Below are 27,503 nucleotides of genomic sequence, written 5' to 3' on the forward strand. Positions count from 1 at the left end.
GGCATGGAAAACCTATGCAGGGTAGTGGATGAGTAGTAAAATGACAGGAGAGGGAAATGGCACTTGCTGAGGTAAGGGTGTGCTCTGGCACTGTTATAGAATCATAGAATATTAAGGGCTGGATAAAACCTTAAATTCATCAAATTCTAACCCCCTTGCCATGGGCAGGGACACTTCACACTAAACCATATCACCCAAGGCCTCGTTCAGCCTGGTCTTGAACATTGTCAGGGATGGAGCATTCACAACCTCCCTGGGCATTCTATTCCAGTGCCTCACCACCCTAACAGGAAAGAATTTCCTCCTTATATCCAATCTAAACTTCCCCTGTTTAAGTTTTAACCCGTTACCCCGTGTCCTGTCACTACAGTCCCTAATGAATAATCCATCCCCAGCATCCCTATAGCTCCCCTTCAGATACAGGAAGGCTGCTGTGAGGTCCCATTAACCATTTAACCCAGTTTAGCCCATTCCAGCCCAGTGCAGCTCTCTTTAGCACAGATTAGCCCAGCTCAGTCCAGTCCAGCCCAGCTCTGTCCAGCCCAGTTTAGACCACTTAAGGACAGTCCATTTAGCCCAGTCCAGACAAGTTTAGCTCTGAGAGGAGCCGATGCCTCCCATTACCCCCCTACTACTCCCCAGTGCTTCCCATTACCCCCTATTAACCCCATTCCCCCACCGTTGACCCCCATTACCCTTTATTAACTCCCTATTACCCCGCCATTGCTTCAAATTACCTCCCGGTCCCCCCCGAGGACCTCCCATTGCCCCCAGTGGCCTCCCGGGGCAGAGGCTCCAAGCGCTCTCAATGGCGCTTGCGGGGAAAGTGGCGGCGGTGGCAGAGGCCACCGACGGGTGAGTGCCCTATAGAGCCCAGTAGGGACCCAGAGGGACCCGTTTTTCCGATTTGCAACCCATTTTTCCCTATTTCTAGCTCTTTTAAGCCATTTTTGGCTGTTTCTCACCCATTTTTCCCATGGGTGACGGGTGGCCGGGTAGCAGTCAGTGCCGCAGCCGGTTCCGCCGCGAAAACCCCGTCGTATTGGAGCCGAGCGTCCCACAGAGACGCCTGAGCGCGACAAGGGAGGAGAGGTGAGGCGGAACCACTCTCCGGCACATCCCTGAGCCGAGCGAGGCATCCCTCCCGCCCCCATCAGCCCGCGATCACGCCCCCGTTGCTAAGGAAGTGAGGTCACGCAATATGGCGGTTTGGAGCCGAGGGGAGTGAGTAGTTAGTGCTGAGTGGAATCCGAGGCCATCCACCCCGGGAGCTGTGGCGGCGGCGACTGCGTTTCTCGCTAGCTCAAGCGGAAAACCCAAAGCCACGATGGCATCAGGAACCGCAGGGCTGTAAGGCAGCAGAGCGCGAGCCGGCAGGCCGGGCAGGGCAACAGAAGCAGGTCGCGGACAAACCAGGTTGCCGCCATGGAGCTGAGGGTTGGGAACCGCTACCGTCTGGGCCGGAAGATCGGGAGTGGCTCCTTTGGGGACATCTACTTGGGTAAGGAGGCTGGCTTGCTGGGGATGTATCTGGCAGGTTTGTGGAGAACGTCAGGGGTCGGGCTGTGATGGGTGCTGCTCACTGCTGTACCCGCTGCCAGCCCCGGCGCGGCTGGGCTGGGGGCAACCTCCAGGCCCTCATTTCACTCCGGCTGGAGTTCGGGCCGCACTACTGACCAAAAAATGCCCTTTGATATGAAGTACCTTTCTGTTTGTACAGTAGTAACAGTTTAATGTTTCGTTGGCATCATGTCCTAGTTTGGATAATGTGGAAATCGGGAATTCTAGCTTATTTAGCCACCACTTCCCGTTGTTGTCTTGTGACCTTGGGTATCATTAATCTTCTCATCTGTAAAATCGGGCTAAGGGTATAAATCCCTTCGTTTGGAAAACAAACAAGCAAGCAAACCAAACAACCCAACACAAAGCAAACCCCTCAAAACCCCAAACCCACCACGTTCAGAAAAATAGCTTGGGAAAGGAACATGCACTGGTGTTAACCATCACTGCAGTGGTCTAGGAAGAACTGCTGTTACAGGAATGTTCTTTTCTCCTGTGAGGCCTAACAAAAAAAAAAAAAAAAAAAAAAAAAAAACAATTACACAACTGTAGATGACGAGGTTGAAGTTAAAGAAACCTTCAGTCAAATCTTCAAATCCTTCCAAGAATCATCAGGTTGGCTATCCTGTTGCTTTAATGTTGCCCTGATACCTTATTGCAAGTACCTTCTGGTACTGTGATTTCTATGCAATTGTAAATTTTTCAGGGTTGGCATTGTCTTTGCCTGACCATTTGTGTGGCCCTCTATCATAATGGCTCCCTGATTGTGATTATGACAAGCAGTGGTGGGAACAAGTTTTGAAAGCAAGTATTTATAAAATAATATATTCTGCAAAGTCTTAAACCACAAGAAATGGGTTAAATCCAGAGAAATGCATTTTAATTCCTGTACATAGAAACCAGTACTACGCTTTTGAAAACTGTGCCAACTTTAAAAAGCAAGTCAAAAAGGCAGGGAAGGAACTTGCAGGGGCTAAGGTTATGTTAACTGCACACATCTGGAGGGTAAAAACATGTCTTTAGCTAACATGTGGTATGTTTGACAGTATGACAGGTGTTTCTGCTTCCTAGACAGCAATGCTTCACGTTGCAGTGCACAGCTCACATTCCAAACTAGTTTGTTAGGTAAAGGTGCTTGTCTACGGATAATGAAATACTGGTTATCTGTAATACAGATCATATACCTGCTAAAAAAATCCACGGTTTTAGCTGAAGGTGTGTTGTATAGAGGCAGAGAACATTAATCTTTCTCTCTGCAATGCATGCATAAAAGATTGAAGACTTTTGTGAGAAATACAGTGATAATACTTATGCAGAAATCCTCATTAGCTGTCATTGGGATTTTGAGTGGAGATTAAGACAGCAGTTAGAATTAGAAAAATCTTAAAATGATTTGAGAACCTTCCTTTAGTATTTTACTACTGCTCAGGTAAGTCAGATTACATTATAGTATAAATTTAAAATGCAAGTAAAAAAAAATATTTTTTGGGTCACTTCATTGCTTACAGCCCACACCAGTAAAGTTGCACAGGAAATAAATATTCTCTGTGCATTAGTACTATTGCCATGCTGCATTTTGCAGTTTATGACATCTTTTTATCTCGAAGTAGCTGGTATGGGTTTACATTTAGGGCTTGCTGCAGATGTCATTCCCGAGTCAGAAGTTAGCAGAGAGTTACATGCTTTGAAGATCCAGCAGTTGGTCTGGGTTTCTTTTTCCAGGGGAAATGACCATGCCTCAATAACTGAAGTCTTTTGAAGAGGCGATTTGGTTTTCCTGCCATTATCTTGTAAAACAGAGGTCTTTAAAATCTGTGCTTTTTGTCATAATGAAATGTTGGGATTTATTAAAATTTTCTGTTTGGTTGTTCAGATGGTAGGGCATAAGTGCTTTAAAATAACTCACAAAAATTCTTTTAGATGTCATGAGGTTTTTCTAAGTACATGTCTTCTGATAGGCCTTGCTATTTTAACAGATTACTTCAGTGTAGATCTCTACCTTGGCTTTATGCTTTAAAAAGAAAGAATTTATTATTTTTGCCTGGTTTTGGTCCCATATGTTTGGGGGTTTTATGCAGCTACAAGGATGTAGAAGACATTCCAGAGTAGAGGGGACAGACTTTTCCCTTTTTTACTTCTTTATCCCTATGGAGCTGATGACTCCGTTGTTGTTGTCACATTTTTTTCATATTCTCTTATATTCTTCTTCAAACCTCAAAATACATCTTCTGGAATTCTGAATGGCCCCAGCTTTGTTCACTTATAATGGCAGGGTCTGTGGGACAGGAATTTGAAAGGTAAGGCACTATTGTAAATAAAGGAGCATGGACAACTTAAAATAAAATTTAGGAATTTAGTGTACCTGCATCTTCTGAAGTTACCCTGCAGAAAAGATATGAAGGAAATGGATTCCCAGATACTCTAAACAGTATGATGAAAAATGGGCGATGGGATCAGAGTAAGCATTTGTTGATAAGTCTGTCAGGTCAAATAGATATGGGTCATTAAGGACATTGCAGTTGCTGTGTTTTCATGTACTTTGCATTGTGTATGTATTTTTCTTAAGAATTAGTTTTGGGTTGTAAGCTCATTAAAATAATTTCCAAGGCTTTCCTTATGGTAGAGGATTTCACAATTCCAAGTAAATTGGAATTTTGCAGTTTAAAAGAAAATACTGTCACAACTCTATACTTCTTTTTACATTTACAGATGGTGAGCTCTAATTACACTCCTTGTTACTACTTTTTCATTGTGGTCATTGTTGCAGTAATGCTTCCTGCTCCTTCACAGATACTACTATGTTTTCCTTAAAGGAAGCTAAGCTTTTGGTGGCTACAGAGTTACTTCAGAAATTTTGTCCCAGGGTTTAAGTGGGGCAGAAGTCCTTACTTGGTGGCAAGTAATGGATTGCTTGGAAAAATTATTTGTATTTTTGTCTCATCACTTTTGCTTGACTCAAATATTTTAATTTCACTATTTTAATATGAAGTCTCTTGTCTTGAAGGAGAGGATTTATACAGAAGCAGAGTTCAGGGTAAGGGTTCTTGGCCAACTTGAGTGGTAAAGACTTGGGAAGAGGAACTATCCTATGAAATTACCTACTAGGTCAAGACCATGGTTTGTCATGTAATGGTTTAATACTATGTTGAGCAGATTGGATACCAATACGGGTGTACCAATATAGACTTGATACAGGTCTTGATCCTCTGTGCAGTTTTTGCCCTAATCAAACACAGAAGTGTGCAGCGGTTTATAAAGAAATACGTCTTTTAGTATACTTGGGCAACAGTTTGTGTTGGTTTTGGATCAGAAAAGTTTTTGAAAAACAAAAGAACAAACTAAAACCCCCAAAAGACCATGTTTTCTGCTGCTCACCTATCAGATAATAATGTCTTTGGTCCATGCTTTCCCTGATCTTGTCTACTGTGGGATTTGGGAGAATAGGTACTGAATGTAGGGATAAGCAAGAGAGGTCCAGAGTTCTGGGGTTCAAAATGAAGATCTTTGTTTGGGGTGGCAAAGTCAGTATTAGATCAGAAGATAAATGCCTTCCCCCTCGTATTGTTGATCTGCCCTTTCATGTTTTCTGGATTGATGTGCACCATAGCTCATTTAAAGTTCACCAAAATAATATATTTATAAAATATGAAAACCTTAAATTACAGATTGAAGAGCTTCCAGTTGGCTGCTACTGTGCTATATATAACCAAAGTAGCAGTGGGGGATCCTGCCAGTTATTATGCCAGTTGCAAAAGAGTCATACAAGACAGATATATATATATGTACAGCCTTATTTTTCTTTTTGTCTTCCATATGTGTTCACCTTGAGTTGTGTTTATTGTACCCAGAGTGAGTTTCATTTGGTTTGTTGGTTTGGTTCATTTGGTAAGGTGTCTTGGGAAATGTCTAACAAATATTGACCTTGGTGTTGTCAGAACAGCGCAACTGTACCAGCAACACCACCTTCATACTCGCCTGTGTGCACACACAGAAAGGTACTTTATTTACCTAAGAAAAGTGAAGTCTTGTGTGAACTCAGTAGGTAATCTATGCATGGTCAGTTCCTTGCAAAGTGAAATCACACCGATTCTGAGCCAGTCTTTTTTAGCCTGACAAAGGCTATAAAGCACTGAAGTAGCTCCTTAATCTGGGGAACAGTATTTTGCAGTTATAATAAGTGTCCTTGTTTCAGCTGATGAATATGTTAGCTCACTACTCTGTAATGGTCAAAGAAAAGCATATGCAGAAAAAAGCAGGTAAACAGGCAGAAAAAATGTGTAGCGCTGTCTTAATTGCATTTTGTGACTTAAAGGGCATTATAGAACTTTAAAAGGTATGGATAAGTGAAATGGGAACAGTTAGGGGTAATAAAAAATTACTTCTGTACGAAGAATGACCAGAGTTGTTGAACTCTGAAGAGGTAGGGGAAAGTGAGGTAGGGTAGAAGTCTCTGAAACCCTGAACATAATGGAGACAGTGAGTACAAAATGATTATTTGCTGTTTCTTCCCAAACAAAAACTAGTAGACCTCAAGTTAAGCTTATAAGAGTGTGGATCAGAACAAAGAGCAGGTTTGTTGTACTTCATGTCATCCTAAATTATGAGGTAATGCAGAAAAGAGAAAGTCAAATTCTGAAAGTAGAGACTTGGCAATATGTCTGAAAAGTGTCTTGCATCACCTTTTACAAATTCCTGTTTTCTTGTAGTTCCTAAGTTGCTTGGCTGTGAGAGTACATATTTTCTTGACTCAGTGTTTCTCCTTAAGAATGACAGTTTTTCCCTGCATACACTTAAACTTTGAAAGTGAACAGGTTAGCCGATTTTTCAGTAACTTGATTCCTTAAGAGTTTAATGAGATGTAAAAAAGTGGGGTTTTTTTGAGAGGACACATTATTGGTTCTAGATAACCTGCCTCCAAGGATGAAATCATAAGGTGACAGAATACATCTGGAGTATATTGAGATTTAGAGAAGTTGTAGTCTCTGTTTCCAAGATGTAAGAGGAGGTGATCTGAATTCCTAGCATTCCTTAGGTTGGCAGGGTTACATGCCACACCTGTAAACATTAATTCTGAGCACTTACACCACAAACTAGAAGTGGAAAGACACCTCTCAAAAGATGCACTTATTTGTTGGTTTGGTTTGGTTTTGTGGTTTGGTGTTTGTTTTTTTTATTTCTAAAAATTATTATTTTGTTGTTTTTTTTGGTGGGGTTTTGTTTGGTATTGCTTGTTTGGGGTTGGTTATTTTTGGTTTTTTTTTTGGGGGGTGGGTTTTTTGTTTTTGATGGAATAGCAGCAGTTTTGGCTTCCTGTGCTAGTGGTTAATTGTCTTTTCAGATGCTAATCTGTTGGAGAGAATCTGTAAGACTTCAGAAGCACTTTTAGATAATCATGATTGAAAGTACTTAATCTCTGGATGTTTGCCATTGAGTAGTAGTTTCCTAGTATTTGTTTTGTTTCAGTCTTGACAAAGGAAATCAATTTTAAAAGTATTTTGACTTATGTTTTAAATTCTTCTGGTTTTAGGAACTGATATTGCTGCTGGAGAGGAGGTTGCCATTAAGTTGGAATGTGTGAAAACTAAACATCCTCAGCTTCACATCGAGAGTAAAATCTACAAAATGATGCAGGGTGGAGGCAAGCAAGTTATTTTCCTTCTTCAGAGCTTTAACTGATTTTATAGCTTTGATTTATCTGCCACCTGGAAGTATTTAATAATTAAGATCTCTTTTAACGCACAAGGAGAAGGTAGGATAGGTTGCAAGGTGGGTGAAGCAGTACCTCAGCTATTTTGCAAGCAGTGTGGGGTAGCAGTTCCAAATCCATGGCTGTCAAATTTTATAACTGTTAAAATCCTTCACTGTTGCTCATGGTCCCTGAATATTTTAAAAAGTGAAAACCTCGAGCAATGTGGAACAAAGTTTGGTCCTGTTTGGCAGTACACTAGTTGGTTTTTGTTTCTCATGGGTCAGTAAAAGATAGTAACCACTGCTCTGGAGTGTTTAACCTGACTTGCATATTATAGCAGCTGAATGATAAACTGAGCAAGTTCAGATTAATTTTTGTTATATATGTTAGTATTCTTTCTTATGAGTTAAAAATAACTTCCTTGTTGCAGGAATTGTAAGACAAAATAGCATTAGTAGAGAATAAGAGTGAAGCAGTTTCTTAACTACTGCATGATACTCCACTAGGATAACTCACTGGTATATTTTGAAGTTCTGCAAATGTAGTTCTGGCATATAAACTTGGTGTAGTGAAGTTTTGCTTTTATTTTGTAGTTACTTGAATTCTTCCTAAATGAGGCCATATTTTGCATAAAGACTACATTCCACACTATATTTCTCAGATGCAAAGTACAGTAATCATACTTGTAGAAATGGATGATAATGTGTGTTTGCATTTAGTTACTTTTTAATTCCTGCTTCATGCAGTTGCCACCTGCTTGTAATCCGAATAGCTTTCACAGAGTAAAATGCTTCTTTTATGGACTTACTAAAGCCATGGTGGTGGGTTCTTTCTGAGGATGGATGCTGTGAAGACAGGTAGCAAAAGGTTAAGTTTCCATCTGACTAAGGATTTCTCTGTGAAGGGAATTTGGGAAAAAATAATTCATATCAAGTAAACAGAGTTTCACATGAGTGAATTGTACCATTTCACTTCCAAAATACATAAAATTAACTCAAGGTGAGTGGATTTCAAATTCTGAATAAGGCTGCCTACATGCAGGTTTAATTCGGAATGTTTGACCAATTCTGCAGTTTTGCAATTAGCAGTAACGTTAGCCCATAAATGCAGTTAGCCCATAAAGCAGGGCTAATTTTGCCCCTCTCAAGCTGAACGTAGAAGACATCTCAAACAATGCTGCTTTGGTAGAGATTCACCAAACAGCAAATACACTGGAACTGGAGGAAAGTCAAAGAGTATGGAGCAAAGGTGAAAATTCATTGCAAACTGAAATGGAAGGGAAAGGTATTTTATGGTGATCTTGTGAGCTTTGAAACTAAGCGGTTAATTTATGAGGCCTTCTTCAGTGATAATATTTAGTGTTTTGTCAGTGTGGGTTTTTTTCAGATTTCTAATTTGCTTTTTATTGCCATTTTTGAGACTATGTGAGTAGTAATACTTGTAAAATGCTTATGGTTCAAATCCAGAGAAAACACTTAAGTACTTTCAATTTACAAGCTAAGCACAAAGACTGAGGACTTTCCAGGGAAGGGGAAAAAGGCTAATTTTAGACCTCTGTTTCTGTAATTTTTTATTGGTTTTGCTGTGAAATTATTAAACCATTCATTTTGTAATGGCTGAAGGTAGCATAAAATGTTAAGCCTCCCTGTAAATACAAACATTCACAGCTGTGACCCTCCTAGAATTCATCTTAAGAGCCTTGAAGATGTGTGCATGGATTGTATGAATCAAATTGTTACACAGTTTCCTTTTTTCTAGTGGGCATTCCCACAATTAAGTGGTGTGGAGCTGAAGGGGACTACAATGTAATGGTGATGGAGCTGTTGGGACCGAGTCTTGAAGATCTCTTCAATTTTTGTTCAAGAAAATTTAGTCTCAAGACAGTTCTATTACTTGCTGACCAAATGGTAAGAAGCTGCTTTGTTGATCTTGGTACTACACTGTGGTGGGATATTAGAATTTCTTCAGATCACAACCAACTGTGTTTTATTTTGTAATTTACAGGCAAATAGGCTGTATAATTAGAGAAGAGACTCAAAATTAGTTTTGTTTCTGTAAATATAAAATGCCCCCTCAAATGTAATTACAAGTCTTAATTGCTTTTTAAAAAATGACCACCAGGTGTTTTCATTGCTCAACCACAAATTCCCAAAACAAATTTTTGGAAACAAATGTGAAACAGACACAGTGAGAAAATTTATCTGTTGTTTTCTAAATTACATTCTCTTTAATGCTCTTACAGTTTACAATAAAAAGTTTATTTACCTCTTATCATTTAGACAGTTTCTAGTGTTTTTATGAGAAAAAAGTATATGCCTGGTCTCTTAACAACGATTTTTTTTTATTTCCCCCCCCCCCAGATTAGTCGAATTGAATATATTCACTCTAAGAACTTCATCCACCGAGATGTGAAGCCAGATAACTTCTTGATGGGCCTGGGGAAGAAAGGCAATCTTGTCTACATAATAGACTTTGGACTAGCAAAGAAGTATCGAGATGCACGAACTCACCAACATATTCCATATCGTGAAAATAAAAACTTAACAGGAACTGCTCGTTATGCATCCATCAACACTCATCTTGGAATTGGTGAGCTGGGGAAAGCAATAAATAGAAACTTTAAAAATGTTAATGCACATAATTTTACTGCAAATAAAAAAAAAAAGTTGTTTAATGGAGGCATAGAAGAAAGTCCCTATTTCTGGCACTAGCAGTGTAGCATGCTTGGCCTTGTATCTCTTGGTTGGGTGGGATTTGGTCAGTTTGTAATCCACAGGAATGCACACATTTTTTTTAATAACTCTGAGGGTTTTTCATGTACTGATAGGCTTTTTAATGCTGATAGACTTTTTAATACAAGCCTATCTTGTACTGATAGTCTTTTTTTTAATAACTCTGAGGGTTTTTCTTGTACTAATAGGCTTTTTCTTCTACTGGATGAGTTTATCATGGGCATAGTTTTTTCTAAGAGTTTTTATGACAGTCTTGTTGCATAGTCTTGCATTTCCAGTAGAAAATGAAACCTAATGAGTCCACTTTTTTATGCTGTTGTAGAGCAATCTCGCAGAGATGACTTGGAGTCCTTGGGCTATGTACTGATGTATTTTAACCTGGGCTCCCTCCCCTGGCAGGGACTGAAAGCAGCAACAAAGAGGCAGAAATACGAACGTATCAGTGAAAAGAAAATGTCTACACCCATTGAGGTTTTGTGTAAAGGATATCCTTGTAAGTTACTCTTTTGTGGCATTAGGCCTACATGTTTATGTTTTAGCAGTATTTCTTCTTTATATTGAATTCTACCTATCTTTTTACTTCTCTCTTCTCCCCCACACTTTTTTTTGTTCCCCTCCCTTCATGATTGGGCACATCTGGGATAAAGACTTTGGTTTTGAGACTTTGATCTTTGTGTTCCTGTACCATTTCTAATTATCCATTGTCTGAATGATTAGTAAACAATCATTGTAGTGCCCTCAAGTGAAAGGGTGCTTGATGCATCTGAGTTGTGCTGTGTTGTGTGCACGTGTCTGGGCTGACTGGGTAACTCTGATAAATAACTTTATTTCTTCATATGCAAGGGTACTGTTTTTTGGGTGAATCAGATTGTAGAGTCAGATACACCTCTTACCTGTTTCAGTTGTTGCACTTGGGAAGGTTCATCCAGGTTGACCTGTTGATGGTGAGCATCTGAAAGAGACATAAGAAACCCTCCTATATCCTAGTATCATAACTAAAAGCTGTTCTGTTTCTCAGATTTGGTAATAATGAGTATGAATTTTGAGCCCTGCAAAACAGTACTTGAATCTGTTTTAAAACTTTGTAACATTATCTGCCATCAGAAAATATTGTTCATCTTTAATGAGAGTTCCATCTCACAGTATCACAGTATGTTAGAGATTGGAAGGGACCTCAAAAGATCATCTAGTCCAATCCCCCTGCTGGAGCAGGAACACCTAGATAAGGTTACACAGGAACGTGTCCAGGCGGGTTTTGAATGTCTCCAGAGAAGGAGACTTCACAACCTCACTGGGCAGCCTGTTCCAGTGTTCCGTCACCCTCACTGAGAAGAAGTTTCTTCTCAAGTTTAAGTGGAACCTCTTGTGTTCCAGTTTGTACCCATTGCCCCTTGTCCTATCATTGTTTGCCACTGAGAAGAGCCTGGCTCCATCCTCATGACACTCCCCCTTTATATATTTATATACACTAATAAGGTCACCCCTCAATCTCCTCTTCTCCAAACTATAGAGACCCAGCTCCCTCAGTCTTTCCTCATAAGGGAGATGCTCCACTCCCTTAATCATCCTAGTTGCCCTGCGCTGGACTCTCTCCAGCAGGTCCCTGTCCTTAAACTGAGGGGCCCAGAACTGGACACAGTATTCCAGATGAGGTCTCACCAGGGCAGAGTAGAGGGGAAGGAGGACCTCTCTCGACCTACTGACCACCCCCCTTCTAATACACCCCAGGATGCCATTGGCCTTCTTGGTCACAAGGGCACAGTGTCGGCTCATGGTCACCCTGTCGTCCACTAGGACCCCCAGGTCCCTCTCCCCTACACTGCTCTCTAACAGGTCGTTCCCCAACCTATACTGGAACCTGGGGTTGTTCCTGCCCAGATGCAGGACTCTACACTTTCCCTTGTTATATTTCATCAAGTTATTCCCTGCCCAACTCTCCAGCCTGTCCAGGTCTTGCTGAATGGCAGCACAGCCTTCTGGCGTGTCGGCCACCCCTCCCAGCTTAGTGTCATCAGCAAACTTGCTGATAGTACACTCAATTCCCTCATCTAAATCATTGATTAATATATTAAATAATACTGGTCCCAGTACCGACCCTCGAGGCACTCCACTAGATACAGGCCTCCAGCTAGACTCTGCCCCATAGACTACAACTCTCTGGCTTCTCTCCTTCAGCCAGTTCACAGTCCACCTCACTACCCGATCATCCAGACCACACTTCCTCAATTTAGCTGCGAGGATGCTGTGGGAGACTGTGTCAAATGCTTTGCTGAAGTCAAGGTAGACCACATTCACCGCTCTGCCATCTTCCATCCACTGTGTTATTTCCTCATAAACGGCTACAAGATTGGTCAAGCATGACTTCCCCTTGGTGAAGCCATGTTGACTGCCCCTCATAATCCTCTTATCCTTGATATGCCTTAAGATGGCACCAAGGACAAGGTGTTCCATTACTTTACCAGGGATGGAGGTGAGGCTGACTGGTCTATAGTTACCCGGGTCCTCCTTCTTGCTCTTCTTGAAGACGGGAGTGACATTTGCTTTCCTCCAGTCCTCAGGCACCTCTCCCATTTCCCAAGACTTGGTAAAGATGATGGAGAGCGGTCTAGCAATGACCTCTGCCAGTTCCCTCAGCACCCACGGGTGCATCCCATCTGGACCCATGGATTTATGGATGTCCAGATTGCTCAACTGGTCTCTAACCCATTCCTCATCGACTAAGGCAAACCGCTCCGTTGACCTGTCTTCATCTGAGGTCTCAGCGGTACAGGGCTCTTCAGGACTGCCTCCGGCAGAGTAGACAGAGACAAAGAAGGCATTCAGTAACTCTGCCATCTCTGTATCTTCTGTCACCAGGGCACCCGCCCCGTTCATCAGTGGGCCTACATTGCCTCTGGTGTTAGTTTTATCTGCCATGTATTTGAAAAAGCTCTTTCTGTTGTCCTTGACCCTTCTTGCCAGCTTCAATTCTAAGGAGGCCTTAGTCATCCTAGCGGCTTTCCTACATCCTCTAGCAGCAGCCTTATATTCCTCCCAAGTGGCCAGCCCTTCCTTTCATGACCTGTAAACTCTCCTCTTCCACTTTAGCATACCCAGCAATTCCCTATTTGGCCACGCAGGTCTCCTGACCCTCTTCCTTGACTTCCTACGTGTCGGGATGCTCTGATCTTGAGCTCGGAAAAAGCAGTCCTTGAACATCAACCAACTATCTTGGACCCCTTTACCTTCAAGCAGCCTAGCCCATGGAATTTCCCCTAGCAATTGCTTGAAGAGGCCAAAGTTTGCCCTGCTAAAGTCCAGGGTTGCAATTCTACTTGCTATTCTACTGGCCCTACCACACAAGATCCTGAATTCCACCATCTCGTGGTCGCTGCAACCAAAGCAGCCCTCAAACTTCACTCCTTTGACCAGACCCTCCTTGTTAGTGAGGATAAGATCGAGCAGCACACCTCTCCTGGTTGGCTCATCCACCATTTGCATGAGGAAGTTATCACCCATACACTGGAGGAACCTCCTGGACTGCGGCTGGGTTGCCGAGTAGTCCTTCCAGCAAACATCAGGGAAGTTAAAATCCCCCACGACAACCATGGCCTGTGACTGTGAGGCTGCTCTCAGCTGCCTGTAGAAGGCCTTGTCAACTTCCTCACCCTGATCCGGTGGCCTGTAACAGACCCCCACAACAGTATCGCCCCTGCCAGCCTGCCCCTTAATTCTCACCCACAGACTCTCGACTCGCTCATCATCTGTCCCCGGACAGAACTCAATGCATTGTAGCTGCTCTCGCACATAAAGAGCAACCCCACCACCCCGCCTGGCTGGCCTGTCTTTCCTGAAAAGGACATAGCCCTCCATGACTATATTCCAGTCATGTGAGCTGTCCCACCGCGTCTCTGTAATTGCCACCAGGTCATAATCTCCTGACTTAACACAGGTTTCTAGCTCCTCCTGCTTATTTCCCATGCTGCGCGCATTGGTGTACAGACATTTCAGGGAGCGAGCTGAGCACACCTCACACATCTCTCCTCTTTCTGTACAATAACAAGAACTATGAGTCTTACTAGGGTTGTATGAAAACTTACAGTCTTCAGTCTGTTGCAAATGTTGCTTCATATATGTTCCCTTACATTCATCAACTATGTTTTTCCACTGGGCTTAACAAGCAAGACAAGACTAATCAACTTTTCTTGGTTGGTTTATTAGAATTTCTTTCTTAACGTAAATCGTTAATATGTTATTTCAGCTGGAAAGACTTGAAATCAAAAACCAGTATTTTGATACTGCTATCATATTTGGTCCATTGAATTGACTATTAATGTTTTTGCTGTGTAACTAATATTTAGTATGCCATATAAAAACAGGTGTTGCAAATCTAAAATTGTAGCCTGGCACATATGGGAAATTTGTATGGGTCCACTAGTTTCTGTGAGTTTTGTGAGCTAGAAGATATGAATGTGTATGTGATTTAATAACAGAGATGCTCTTCCATGTCACACAATAAATGGCATTCAGATATATTCAAAGAAAGGCAAAAAAACCTCTTTGTTCAACTGTACTTTAAAACCTGTCTGTGTGTCCCCTTCCCCCCCGCCAACTGTCAGTTAAAGAACTCTGATACTGGGTCCTCTCTGCTGTCCTCTGACATCTTTGCCTGATCTGTGATAGACAAATAATTTCCTTTACAGGGTTGATTTAATAGATGGGTTATAGTGTTACCTTCAAGAGATTTCTAGTCTTATGTCATTATTATTTTTCTTATGTTTAGGAGATTCCCTATTTGCTGGGTTTGTGATGGGTTTTGTTTTGTGATTCAGAATTTAAAAAAGCAAACGTGGAGCTGAAGGAAAAACCCAGACTTTCTTTTATTACAGCTGAATTTGCCACATACTTGAATTTCTGCCGTTCTTTGCGTTTTGATGACAAACCGGACTATTCCTATCTAAGACAATTATTCAGAAACCTCTTCCACCGACAGGGGTTCTCCTATGACTATGTGTTTGACTGGAACATGCTGAAATTTGTGAGTAGCTAACATAACTTTCTAAATTTATCTCTTTTTTTTTTGTAATATATATATTTATTTTTTCTACTACACTGTCAATTCTGAGTGTCTTAACTGATACTGTAAGATTGTCTTGCCTTTTTCCTCCCAGAAGCTCTGTTGTCTAGGAAAAAAGATCAGGAAATGAGGAAAGGCAGGAGATACAAGAGCCATGAGATGGGGGTTGAATGACAACTAAGTTGGAGTTACAGGGATTTAAATGTGTAAGGCTTCTGAGATACTTCCTTGGGGGCAGTCACCAGGCTAGGTTGCAGAATTACTATTTTCTCTCCCCTTGATCTTGAGCATGGGTCATTTGCAACTGCTGAGGAGGTATCCAGCTGTGATTAGATACTGTAAGTATGCATGTACATTAGCATTTTGAAGACTATGTCAGCAGATGTGTGAACAAAATTTAGAATTTATGGCAGGTCTTAAGAAATTTTACCAAAATAATTAATGACCTAACTTAATAAACTTAATGGATTGTGCAGTTCTTTATTTTCAGTGTTTTTTGTCTGAATATATAGTTGTAAGTTCAGTAATTCCCCAAGTTGTTCACTAGTGTCAACCCGTAGGGGGCAAGCAGAGCGGCTGAAGATTCTGAACGTGAAAGGCGAGAACGAGAGGAAAGATTGAGACATACACGAAATCCAGCTGTGCGTGGAATACCCTCCACTGCTTCTGGCAGGCTGAGAGGAGCGCAAGATGTAGCTCCTCCAACTCCTCTTACCCCAACTTCACATGCTGGTAAGTAAGCAAATACCTGGATAGATGCATCTTGTAGACTATTGTAATTTGCAGTTTGTTCCTGATCACTGGAAATTCAAAATTAGAGTTACAATACCTGAGTGGTATTTGTATTTGGTCAAGGTTTGGGGTTTTTATTTGTTTTTCCTTCAGCTTGCTTTTCATTTTAATTGTGTAGGCATTCATTACCTGCCAATTGTTACTTGTATTTCTGTGAATGTAAAACAAAAGCCTTGATTTCTCTTGTTTGACTCTGTGGAAGCTTTGTATGCAAACAGGGAAAGCCTAACTTTTCCAGTGTTCATGTTATCATCCCCTTTTGTGTTGCAAAAATGTAATACAGCTTTTCTCATAGCCAACACCTCTCCTCGGCCAGTATCTGGTATGGAACGAGAAAGGAAAGTGAGTATGAGATTGCATCGCGGTGCCCCAGTCAATATCTCGTCATCTGACTTGACAGGCAGACAAGATACCTCTCGCATGTCAACCTCCCAGGTAAAAAAGATTTCCGTGTAATGGAAGAATGAGGGTAATTTGATAGAATTAACTTGCCAAAAGAATATACCAGCTAATAAGTGTTTTCACACTGATTTTGCAGGTAGGATTTGACTCTTACAAATACTTGAGATTTTAACTGTTTGTGGCTGTAGACTACTATGAAGAAAATAAGATTTTACTTTTTTTTCTTAACCTTTGCAGGATTAAGGATAAAATACTCTAATACAGAGTAACTGGTATATGAGGTGGTGTACAATCCTAGTGATGCAGCATTTTTACCTTCAATTAAGGTGTTTAGCTCCTTTGCTCACTGAACTTCTTACTCTGTTTCACCACTGATGAGATAAGTTGAAGGCAGTCGTGAGTCATGTTTCTAAATCAACAGAGCAGAGAATATTGATGCAGAATAGACAAGAAGTAGTTGGTGAAGAGCAGGAAAGTGCAAAAGTGAATAAATGTTGTAGTGCAGCACTGTAATTCAGAGCAGGTGAGAAGCCACATACATTGGATGATGAATAGATTGCAGAAGGCTCATTTGAGGATGCAGGAGGATGAATGATAGTGATTCATAGCCATTCTCTGGAGACATTCAAAACCACCTGGACACGTTCCTGTGTAAACTTATCTAGGCATTCCTGCTCCAGCAGGGGGATTGGACTAGATAATCTTTTGAGGCCCCTTCCAATCTCTAGCATACTGTGATACTGTGATATGCAGTGCTAAAATCATCCTCATTGGTCATGGTGACTTAGCAAAAAGATTTCAGGAATACTTTTTGAGTTGACATTGCCAAAAAAATTTTTACATGCATTTTTAACTCTTTATTGGTATGGTTATATAAACATTGATAGCTATAGAAAACATTCATTTTTGAGGATATTCACTCAGACTTGTCCTGTGTAGTGTGCGGTCTGGATTTGTACAGCTTATCCTCAGTCTTGCCTACAGAATGGGAAATTGCCTGTACTGCGACATTATTAGAAAAGCGTTCTGTTATGAGGACTAGTGCAGTTGCCTAAGAGCTTTTACATCACGCCTCAATGCTCTGCTGGAATTCTGACTGCATAATTTTTGCTGTGGATTTATTTTATTCCTCACTGATGGAGTGTACTTATAAAAATTAACTCAGTTCCTTTTGGCTTCATCATGTGATTGGCAAAATTAATTATTTTGGATAGTACGTATGCTTATAAAATCTTACTGCTAGAGGGAATGGTTTTTAGAGGAAGGCCAGGTGGGTATCCCTCATGAAGACCAAGAGTGAACTGGGTCGGAGAAATAATTGTGCTATAACAAAAGTGGATTTTTTTTCAGCTGAATGAGTTGTTTCACTGTGTGGCTGAACAAATGTTTGTGCTTGCACAAAGGATTAGCAGTTCAGGAACACAAATAACTGGATGAGAATAGGAGACAGGTGAAGTTTTCTGTGTTGGCTTTGGTGGTGATTTTTATCAGCTTAAATTGTTCACTGAACTAGAATTCTTGCCAACGAGAATTCTCATGTAGAAATATTTTATGGCTGAATTTTGTAAGTAGTATGAAAACAAAAAGGGTAGAACTGCACGTAGTTACGGATCTTGTCAATGTGCGTATATACTTGATAGAAGGGTGTAAAGAAGGTACAGCCAGACTCACCCGTATCTGGTGAATGGACAATGGGCACAAATTGAAATAGAAGAAATTCCATTTAGGCATAAGAAGAACTTCTTTACTGTGAGACTGGAACAGGTTGCCCTAGGAGGCTGCAGAGTCTCCGTCTTCTGAAATACTTGGAACCCAATTGGACATTGTCCTGAGTGGCCTGCTCTAGTTTTCGGTACTTTGAGTAGTGGAATTGGGCTAGATGATCTCCAGGGGTCCCTTCTGACCTCATCTGTTCTCTTGTGGTACTGGGGTCCCCCTGAACATTTACTCAAATACAATGATGGCTTCATGGTAAAGTATGTACACTCAGAGTTTGACTTGCTCTCTGAACAAATCTCATATGCTTTTTGTCTCTTGCCAGTGAGATAATTAACGGGGGGAATAACAAGTGCAGTTATGTTACTTGACTATGTAAAGAGAGAGTATACCTTTCTTTTTTTTGCTTTATTACTCACATGCAGCCCATTGTGCATGTAACACTTCTCTAAACATTATAAGGTATGAGGAATCCAGGTGAATTTGCAGATATGTTTTGGTTCTGCCTAACTTGTAAAATGGGAATATCCTGAAACTGTAGGATTGTGAGTAGTCTTTGAATATCTTGGATATCAAGATACATATCTTGATAAATATATGATATATCTTTGATATCTAGATATATATCTTGATATATATTTTCATATATTTATCAAGATATGTATCTTGATATCCAAGATATTCAAAGACTACTTACAATCCATATCATATATAGGTTACTGTGGATATAATATATCATTATGGGTATGCTCATATCCAAGATCTGTATCTTGATTATCAAGATATTCAAAGACTACTTTTAGACTATATTTTTTTAGTAGTATAATTTCTATACTACTATGTATTATACTACCATATATACTACTATACTTTCTACAAAGTAGTGGTAATGGTAGCCAGTACAGACTGGCATATTTCCATACCTGCCCTTTTTAACACTGCTCCAAGTATGGGATCACTCTGTTGACTCCTCTGCAATGGCAGTAGCAGCCTAGTTGGGATCTTCTTTGAGTTTGTTAAAACTAATTATTCCTCGTGTGTTGTCTTCCTTTAGTTCTTACCAAGGTGGTGATCCACTGCTGGTCTCCGCTCATGGTGACTGAGTAACAATGTACAACTGTAGTATAATTTAAACAGCTTTCCATGAGCTTCTTGGATTTGGAAAGCAAGGGAGATTTACTTAGACTTTTTAACGCTTACTCTTGAGCTCACTGGAGATAATTCACTTTTCATTTTCTCAGTTCTTGCTTAACCTGTAGTAGGTAAGATGGCTCAAATTACAAATTTTTGTAGTTTACACTAATACTGTCTTCATAACATTAAAGTATTTCTTCGATGATCTAAATATATCCGTAGATATTAACCAAGTTACCAATTAAAGCTGTGGGTTTCTGATTATACCTTATTCTTAGTCAGGAAAACCTAAAATATCCAATTTGCATGGCAAGGTTATTAAGGAAAATTTTGATTGGTGAGGTATAAGAATATAGAAAGTCATCTATGACACTTCTGATGAGGGGAACTGTAAAGAACAACTATCCATGCCCATTCCAAGTGTGTTAGTTTCCTTTGTAATTCTTAAATAAATATGCTACCACGGTTTCTTTTTTTTTATTTATTTAGTTTTATTTGAATGCCTTGGTTTGATAAGGCAACACTGCATCTGTAATGTCCACCTCTTGTTATATAGAGGAAGGGCTACTGCTTGTTAAACTCCAGGCAATGGAATGTGCAGAGGTTGCTCAAAATAATGGAAGCTGCTTACCTCTAAGTAGAGTTCTTAAAGATTACTCCACATTCTTATCTTTATTTTTAACAAAATGAGTTCTCATCAGTTCGGACTGAAACTGAAGACTAAGGTGGGGGATGTAGTCAATATAAAAAATCTCTCTTACGGAAAATACGTCTTCTTAGAGGAACTTAACACTTGCATAAAAACAGTGGTTGGTAAAGACAGCACAGTAGGTGTCATGTATATTCCCTACTTCCAAGGTATTGTTCACATAGTAGCTAAATTATTCTCATTAGAAGGACTAGCACATTGTAACACTAAGTAACAAATGTTTATTGGAGTAACAGCTAGCATGTCTACAAAATGATTTGTCAATGTGTTACGTTTTTTTAATGAAATTACAGAAATTCTGTCACACGTTATTCAGTATTTTTCTTGATGATGTGGAAGCAGATGCAGTATCTGAAAGCCTGCAAGTTGTGAGATGTTTGACAGTGAGAAACATTAGTGAGAGTTGAGCAGTCAGGTAAAGCCTCTTCAAATAAAATACATTCTGGTTCACATTACTCCAAAACCTAATTAGGATGGAGTGGAGCCCCTTGTCTTATACATGTAAACTGTGTCTGTGGTAACCAGTGACTGAGGAGGCTTTAGGTGTAATGTTGGAGAGGTTAATGTGATGTCATGATGACAGGGAATAATTTCATCTTTAAATCTATGTATGATACAGTAATGAACAGAAATTGGGAGGTTATTTTGTCATTAATGAGACAGGTTCTGGAAAATTATACTTAGTTCAGTCCTCATTATCTTAAATTGTTGGGAAACCGTAAGTAACACAAGGAAGAGCAATAAAAATTGAGCTTAGGAAAACAGATTGTAAAGAACAGAGTTTCAAGTCAGCGTCTTCAGTTTGTCTGAAAGGTAAGAGATAATCTTGAGTTAGTTGGTGTAGTATTTTAGAGAATGATTTTAATGTGAGCTGACATTTATGCAGTAAACATGAAGAACCTATTGCTTAAAATTAAAACCACTCATATTTAAAGAAAGATGAATCAGAGGTCCAGTTGAAGACCGTTGCCACAGAAACAGCTTCTAAAAGGAGATCATCTCTGTCTTTGCATTAAAACTGGATTCATTTCTAGGTGTCATATTCAGGTCTAAAGCGAGCCCAAATAACAAGTTTCTGTGTAGTGAAGAGTTGTCATCTGTGCTGATCTGAAAATCATACCTGCTGCTAAAAGATCCTTCTGCTCTTAAGCTGTTCGAGTGGATTGTTCACTAATTCTCTTTTACATAGTAAGTCTTTAAGCATTAAGAAATGTGGTAAAGGAGGTCATGAGTATTCCAGTAAACACTGCTTTGTATCAGTTCTGTTGGTCCATATTGCATAGACTGCATCTCAAAAGCACTGATAAAATCTGTGCATAGTTCCTACTGGTAATAGAAGTATTCTGTCCATAGTTAGAAGAAAAGATGGGGATGCTGCACGAAGAAGTATTTGATTAAGTCTTCTTGACAGGAGAAGTTTTTAGAAGACTGTAGCCAACACTGGCATAGAACAACTTAAGTGTTGTGCTGCTTCCCTGGGGAAGAAGCAGCACGCTTCTAAGGCCTCTGCATCTTCCATCTCCTCATGAGCAAATCTTTCTCCATATATCCATCTTAATAGGCATCTTACTCTCTGTTGTTCTTCTGTCAGCTTTCTTTGAAGAATAATAATTTGTTCCTTTTGTTTGTCTCTTAATATGATAGAAATCACTTACAGAAGTCTGAAATCAGAGCTTCTAAAAACATTACATTTGCTACTGCAAGTTCAGGTTGGTTATTTGTTAGACATCTTTATATATTGGAGCAGTGGAACTGTTACAAATTGCTGTCTTTTCCCCTACCTCAGAATAGCATTGCTTTCGAACACCATGGCAAGTAGCTGCTCGTCTCCTTTCGTTGGAAGGCAGCACTGGGTGAGTGCTTCTCATTAGACACCAAAATTTTGGATGGGTGGGGGAGAAAAAAAAAAAGTTGGAAACATCCAACTTTGCCTCTTCTTCTCCTCACATTTTCTCATAGTTGAACGTGTGCCTTCTGGTCAGATGCTTGATGGAGCACTGGTTTTTCTCTAACTTAAAAGTAAATGTCTTTCCAAAAGTTGAATTATTGCTGCTGTTCCACTTGGACTTTTTGGCAGAATTGACAAAAATAGTGACTTACAAAGTCCCTAAAATTGTTCAAGCAGGAACAATAAAATAAATTAACTGGGTCTAAAGTTTTGCTGTTTGAAAATTACGTCTTTCCAGGAATGTTCATGCAGCAATATTTCATCTATTCAAAAACAGATCTGCTTCAAAACAATAAAACCAAAATACTTACATGAAGACTTAAGTAACTCTGTTACCCAAATGAGGCTCTGTTTTGTCAGGAATAAAATGTTCTACTGCAGACATACCCACTTTTCACTGTTTTATATTCTCTATTCCTTATGAGCTGTCATTTAAAAAATACTCAGATTTGTATTTTTAAAACGTTCACATACTAGTAAGAGTGGTTTGAACATGAACATCTCAAAGGTAGACAGACTTGTATTTGGATATTTAAAACTCCTTTCCACTTGTCAGTGCAGTAGAAGTTTCTGCCTTTCTCTGTGCAGCCTTTGGCTTTTTAGTCTGCTCTGCTTTTGGCTATAACAGGTTTCATCAAGGAAATAGCAAGTTTCAGTTGGAATCTGAACCTTAATGGTTGAAGGATGCTTTCTTAAGTATTTCAGGAGCTATGTTGCTTTGCTTCTCATTAAAAGGCTGAGATTTTTCTGTTTCTTAATAAATTCTGTTTTATAACTGTCTGCTGCCTCACTTTCTCTATAAAGCTTGCACTAATCCTGTATCTCTAGCTGGTGAAGAATCCTGCTATTCGTCTTCAGTATTTTTCCTCCTGCTTTGTGTGCTTGGCTGACTGTGGACAAGCTGCTTCGTAAACAGTTTGTAACATTAAAAAGATCCAACTGTAAATGGCAGCTTCACAATTGAAAGTCACATTATCAGACCTTAGTCAAAAATTAAAAGGGAAAAAATAAAAAAGGCAAATCTAAAGCTTTGCGTTGGAAAACTTGTGTGTGGATTCCAGTCTGCTCAGGGTTGTGTCTGCACTAGTTGTCCTTTACTGTATGTCTTACTGTTTGCAGCTGTTTGTAACTGAAATTAATGCTGAATACTGGTTTGGCTACTGAGATGTTTTTGGCTTCTTAAATTGCAGCAATGTATGGTTGGTTTTCACTTTCGCAGTGAAAGTATCTTTCCAGTAATGTTACACTGTTGCTAAAATAGGTCAAATTATGGAAATTAATGAAGTGTCTTTTAACACAATGTCCCATGAAAAAAGAAAAGCCATTGAAAATCTTTGAAGTTGGGGGTTTTGTGTGTTTTGGGTTTTATGGTGGAGATTTTTTTGTTTTGTTTTGTTGGGTTTTTGATTTTTGTTTTGTTTTACTGGAATTTTTTCCTCCTAAAACTGAGTTATTCACTGAGTCTGTTTTACTCATTGGTAGTGTTTTCATATGGTTTGTTCTTTCTTCTGTGCACATTTATGCTGTTTACGTTTCTTCAAAATGTACCTTCTGTCTGGAAAGATGAATTTTCCATGTTAACTTCCAATAAAGGATGGAAGTGCAGGGAACTTCATGTAGCTGTGGTGGGTGTGAAACATTGTGTAGCTCATTGTATTTTAAATTTATGTGCTTACTTTTGGCAATTAATTATTTTAAAGTACACTGAGAACCACTTATTTGTTAACTGGGAGGATATGTGCTGATGTTGTCTTGTTTTTTGGCTTTGGTAGATTCCTGCTCGGGTAACTACCAGTGTTCTCCAGTCTGCTGTGCACCGATGAAAATTAATTTTGCCATGGAGGGCAGACAATGCATGGCTGATCTCCTATGTTACCAATGGCTTTACTAACAAAAATACCCTAAACTAGAGTGGAAACATTACAATTGGAGTTCTCCATGTGATTTAAAAGGCACTTGGAGGAACATAGACAGGCTCCAGCAGCTGTCATTGCAGGACGCTTTTGCCAGAAACCCAATGACCTTAAGAGAACCCTGTGGTAACAGGGCTGGAAAAGAAAGATGGTTTACAAAGTTGACTGCCTGTTATCAGATGGCCATTTCAGTTTTCCCTCCACAGGCGGCAGACTTTATCCCCTTTGTATTATTCTACTGTAACTATAAATCTTTTGCTTGGTTTAAAAGGGTTTTTTGTATGATTTTGCTAAAATTATTGGCTTAATTCTCTGTAAAGAACTCCTTGCTTTTGTCTGATTTAAAGATGTAGAATATAAACAAACCTAAATTAAAGATGACTTGAAATTTGTTTAAAAAAAAAATTAGTCTGGCAGGGAACTTGTAGATGAATCAGAACTATGTGACTTTATTTAAACTGTTTGCTTGTTTCTGTGGTCCCATTCTGACTAAGAAAGTTATCTCATGAAAACTTAAAAACTGTTAGAATTTTACTTTGCAATTTGCTGTCTTCATTCACACTTAACATTTAACTTTCATGTTACCCAAAGGAATTTTTAAGTATTCTTTCCTTTTCATAAAAGAGAACTAAGTACCCTGCAGAAGAGTCTAAATATAGTAGAGATAGTAATAATGGCAGGGTTTTTTTTTGGGGGGGGGGGAGCGTTGGGGGTTGTTTTGTTGGGTTTTTGGTTGGTTGGTTGGGTTTTTTTACAGTATATGAAGGGCTAAGTGAAAAACTGGCATTTGAGGGATTTAGAATTTGAAAGCTTGTCCAGTGTCTCTGCTTATTTAGGGTAAATGGATAGTTTCAGACTTGGTTTTACTTGTGAATTTTGCTTCCTACACTCAGGCTGGTTAGCTTGGAGGGTATTGCAAGTCAAAAATAAATGTTGATACTGAGTCTTCAGTAAACTTGCACTTTTCATTCTTCATCTACATCTTTAAAAATAAATAAATAGTTTCAGGCCTTCTGTTTCATGCTAAGACTCAAGATAAATTAGTTTCAAAAAGCAAACGAACAAAGCAAACCATTCTTGCTGTGAAATCCTGAGAATTTTTGTAATTCAGATGCATGCCATATTTAATTATCAACTGTATTCAGCCTGAGTATACGCCGAATCATTAGCTAGGAATGAATGATTCAAGATGCTTAGGTAATAAAACTGTTGCAGGTGTTGTTAGCGCCTGTTGCGTATGGAATGTGGGAGATTATTCATACTGTTCGTTGCTGTAAATGGTCTCATAAAATACACCTGAAACCGTCTCATGAAAGTAGGTATTCTGTCCTCAAAGAACTTGAAACAGTATCAGAAGTACTGTTTATATGACTGCGACTGAAGTAATGAGAAGTTCCAGGTTGGAAATGAAAGTATATATGGAGCTTTTGTTTGAACAGCTAAGGTATTTTGAAGGGGAGCAGGAAGGGGGAAACAAACCCCAAAACCAAATAAAACCAAAGCAAATGAAAATATTTTTTTGTAAGGCCTGTTGGTCTTCAAATTTTATGACTACTAGTTTTCATTGTTTTGGTGTTTACAAATTCTTTTCTGCCCCTCTCAAAAGTCCACGTTAAGTATTAGTAACATCAGCTACTCGTGTATTCCGAGTGTGACTCAGGAAACCTGTTTGGGGAGGGTATAATGGAAAAGCTTAAAAGTTTGATCCATGATAAGTTTGCGTAAGATATTTCCTCAGTTTTTACAAACTTCAATATTCTAGGCATGTGCAGTACCATTTGGACAGTTTTACACTTCACTGTGCTTTCTTTGTAAATATCTGTGGTCTATAATGTACCGTTAGAGGGACTTACAAATACAGCCTCTTTATTCTCTCTGTATCTAGAACATTAGATTGCTGTACTATACTTAAAAGTTGACTGCAGACTTCTAGAACTGTACTCACTTGTGGGCAGTTTTTTGTCCTTCGTAATAGTTAAATTTCATCATGAAGAAAATAGACTGTCTATATAAACCTGTGTATTGGAAACCAGTATCTGGGAATACTTCATTTGTTCTACCACTGTATTTGTGTACTTTAACAGTTGTGTAAATACATTCGTAACAACTTCTGTTCTTCCTGTGTATAACCTTACAATGAATCCTTACTCTTTGCTTGGTGTAACTTCTTTTTTCCTTTTTTTTTAAGGGGTTTCTGTAGCTACTGAGAGCACTGTCGGTTGCAAACTTTTGAAGACATAGTTGTGGTACTAAACCTTTCACCGAAGGATTTTGGTAGTCGTGGTCAGAACACAGCAGTTAGGGTATACAGGAAGAAAGAGAAGGGATTCATTGCTTTGCTTACAGAAAGGATGTCTTTTGTCTCTTTAAAGGTAAATGTTTTTGTTTGGCTATTGCTTCCTTTCCAGAAGTCTTTTTCACAAACACTTTCTTACAAAGTAATACACTTTATTGATAGGAAGTATGGTCTCGTGGTTTAAGCCCAGGACGTAAGGGACGAGAATTGTTATCGAGACTTGATCAATTACGGGAGCTAGGGTAAAACCAAGAAAAACAGTGAGCTTTACCCACAGTGCCCTCTATAATAGTCCTAGCTTTTGCCATGTAATTCTCAAAAGTCTATTCATAATCTGAGGGAAAATGTACCTTCAGGAATTCTCTGTATTTGATAAGCATGCCTTTAGAAGTTGGAAGGATATTTAATTTATTCTCACAGTTTTCATTTAGAACTGGCTGTGTGCTTTTATGTGGAAAACTCTTCCCGTGCTGCTGTTTTACATAATCTTGATGGTTACAGAGTCCCTGAACTCTTTGTGATACAAGTACCTTGAAAACAAATGAAAATAAAACCTACAATGAGAGAGATACTAAGTAAAAGTATTTAAGGAGTCCGTATATGCCATGTTAACTTAATGAAAAGACTCGTAATCTCCCTTGGAGGAAGGCATGTATAACTCAGAGGCATCTCATTCTTCCTTCTCCAGTGAGGAAAAATAGCATAGGCGCAACTATTTGTTGTCTTCTTTTCCCCATGTTCCAGACCTCTTGAGTGGCAGCTCCTCCATAAAATCTGTCAAAGGCAGCACTTTAGGAAACTGAATTTCCCAACAAGAATCTTTACAATGTATTTACAGATTTAAGTAGATCATCAGCTAAAGCATACATGTTCATTGCAAGAATATCTTTTTCTTTGTAAAAGAATGAAATAGAAGGTAATTATTTTGTTCTTTATCTTTTGCTTTACAAGTGCAGCAGTTCATGTGTGTAAAATACTAAGTGAAAACAACACTGCTGTTCAAGGGTTTTCTAATAGTGCTGAGCCATCTGGTCAGATATCTAGATTTAATCCAATTGGAAGGAAATGTAATACACTATGTACTTAAAGTAGCTTCTAAAACTCACTGGGTGAGAAAAGTTAATAATAAAAAAAAGGTTTTGTCGTTAACAGTACACTTCCCTCTGGTTCATTCAGGTGACAGTTACTAGTATTACATGTGTATGTCTACATTTAAGTGATTGTATGAACCTGAATTGTGTGGACTATTTGCATTGTTCAGTAGTTTTGTACCAGCAGAGTGCTCAGAAGCCTGATCTTCAGTGAGAATCTGTTTCACAGCAAAATCTTACTAACTTTTATCAGGGCATATTTGCACAGGAGTACCATGACTTTTGCTCAGACATTGATGTTAGTGTTTTTTTTCCCTGCTGTATCACAGCCAGATGAAACATTTGGTTTAATTACAGTTGTTTCAAAGCTGCAAGCCTTACAAGCACAAAGGCAATGCAGAGCTGCTGGCATTTCCCATTATCCTTAAGGAAAGGATAAACCAGTGATTCACAGCATTTCAGGGC

At 39.4% G+C, this 27,503-nt stretch overlaps 1 protein-coding gene across 5 annotated transcripts; it reads left to right on the forward strand.

Moving 5' to 3' along the window:
• The first annotated feature begins 1,248 nt into the window (after positions 1 to 1,248).
• Positions 1,249 to 27,282, forward strand: CSNK1D (casein kinase 1 delta). Of its 5 annotated transcripts, none has more exons than XR_009729030.1 (10): positions 1,249 to 1,501; positions 7,088 to 7,198; positions 9,008 to 9,156; positions 9,610 to 9,838; positions 10,304 to 10,474; positions 14,850 to 14,998; positions 15,598 to 15,769; positions 16,125 to 16,264; positions 25,840 to 26,023; positions 26,692 to 27,276. XR_009729030.1 is itself a non-coding variant. In XM_061377206.1 (10 exons), exons 1-9 carry the CDS (start codon positions 1,426 to 1,428, stop codon positions 21,607 to 21,609), a joined length of 1,230 nt encoding a protein of 409 aa, XP_061233190.1. In that variant the 5' UTR covers positions 1,249 to 1,425; the 3' UTR covers positions 21,610 to 21,643; positions 23,511 to 24,185. The 5 variants fall into 5 exon arrangements, 4 of the variants coding, with proteins under 4 accessions (XP_061233190.1, XP_061233191.1, XP_061233193.1 ...); XM_061377206.1 differs by lacking the exons at positions 25,840 to 26,023; positions 26,692 to 27,276 and adding exons at positions 21,577 to 21,643; positions 23,511 to 24,185; XM_061377207.1 differs by lacking the exons at positions 25,840 to 26,023; positions 26,692 to 27,276 and adding exons at positions 21,577 to 21,643; positions 21,977 to 22,748.
• The last annotated feature ends 221 nt before the right edge of the window (positions 27,283 to 27,503 follow it).

The sequence above is a fragment of the Neopsephotus bourkii genome, unplaced genomic scaffold (genome assembly GCF_033783945.1).
Source record: "Neopsephotus bourkii isolate Nb327-2 ecotype Australia unplaced genomic scaffold, CSIRO-AGI_Nbou_v1 NB_1749, whole genome shotgun sequence".
NCBI lineage: Eukaryota > Metazoa > Chordata > Aves > Psittaciformes > Psittacidae > Neopsephotus > Neopsephotus bourkii.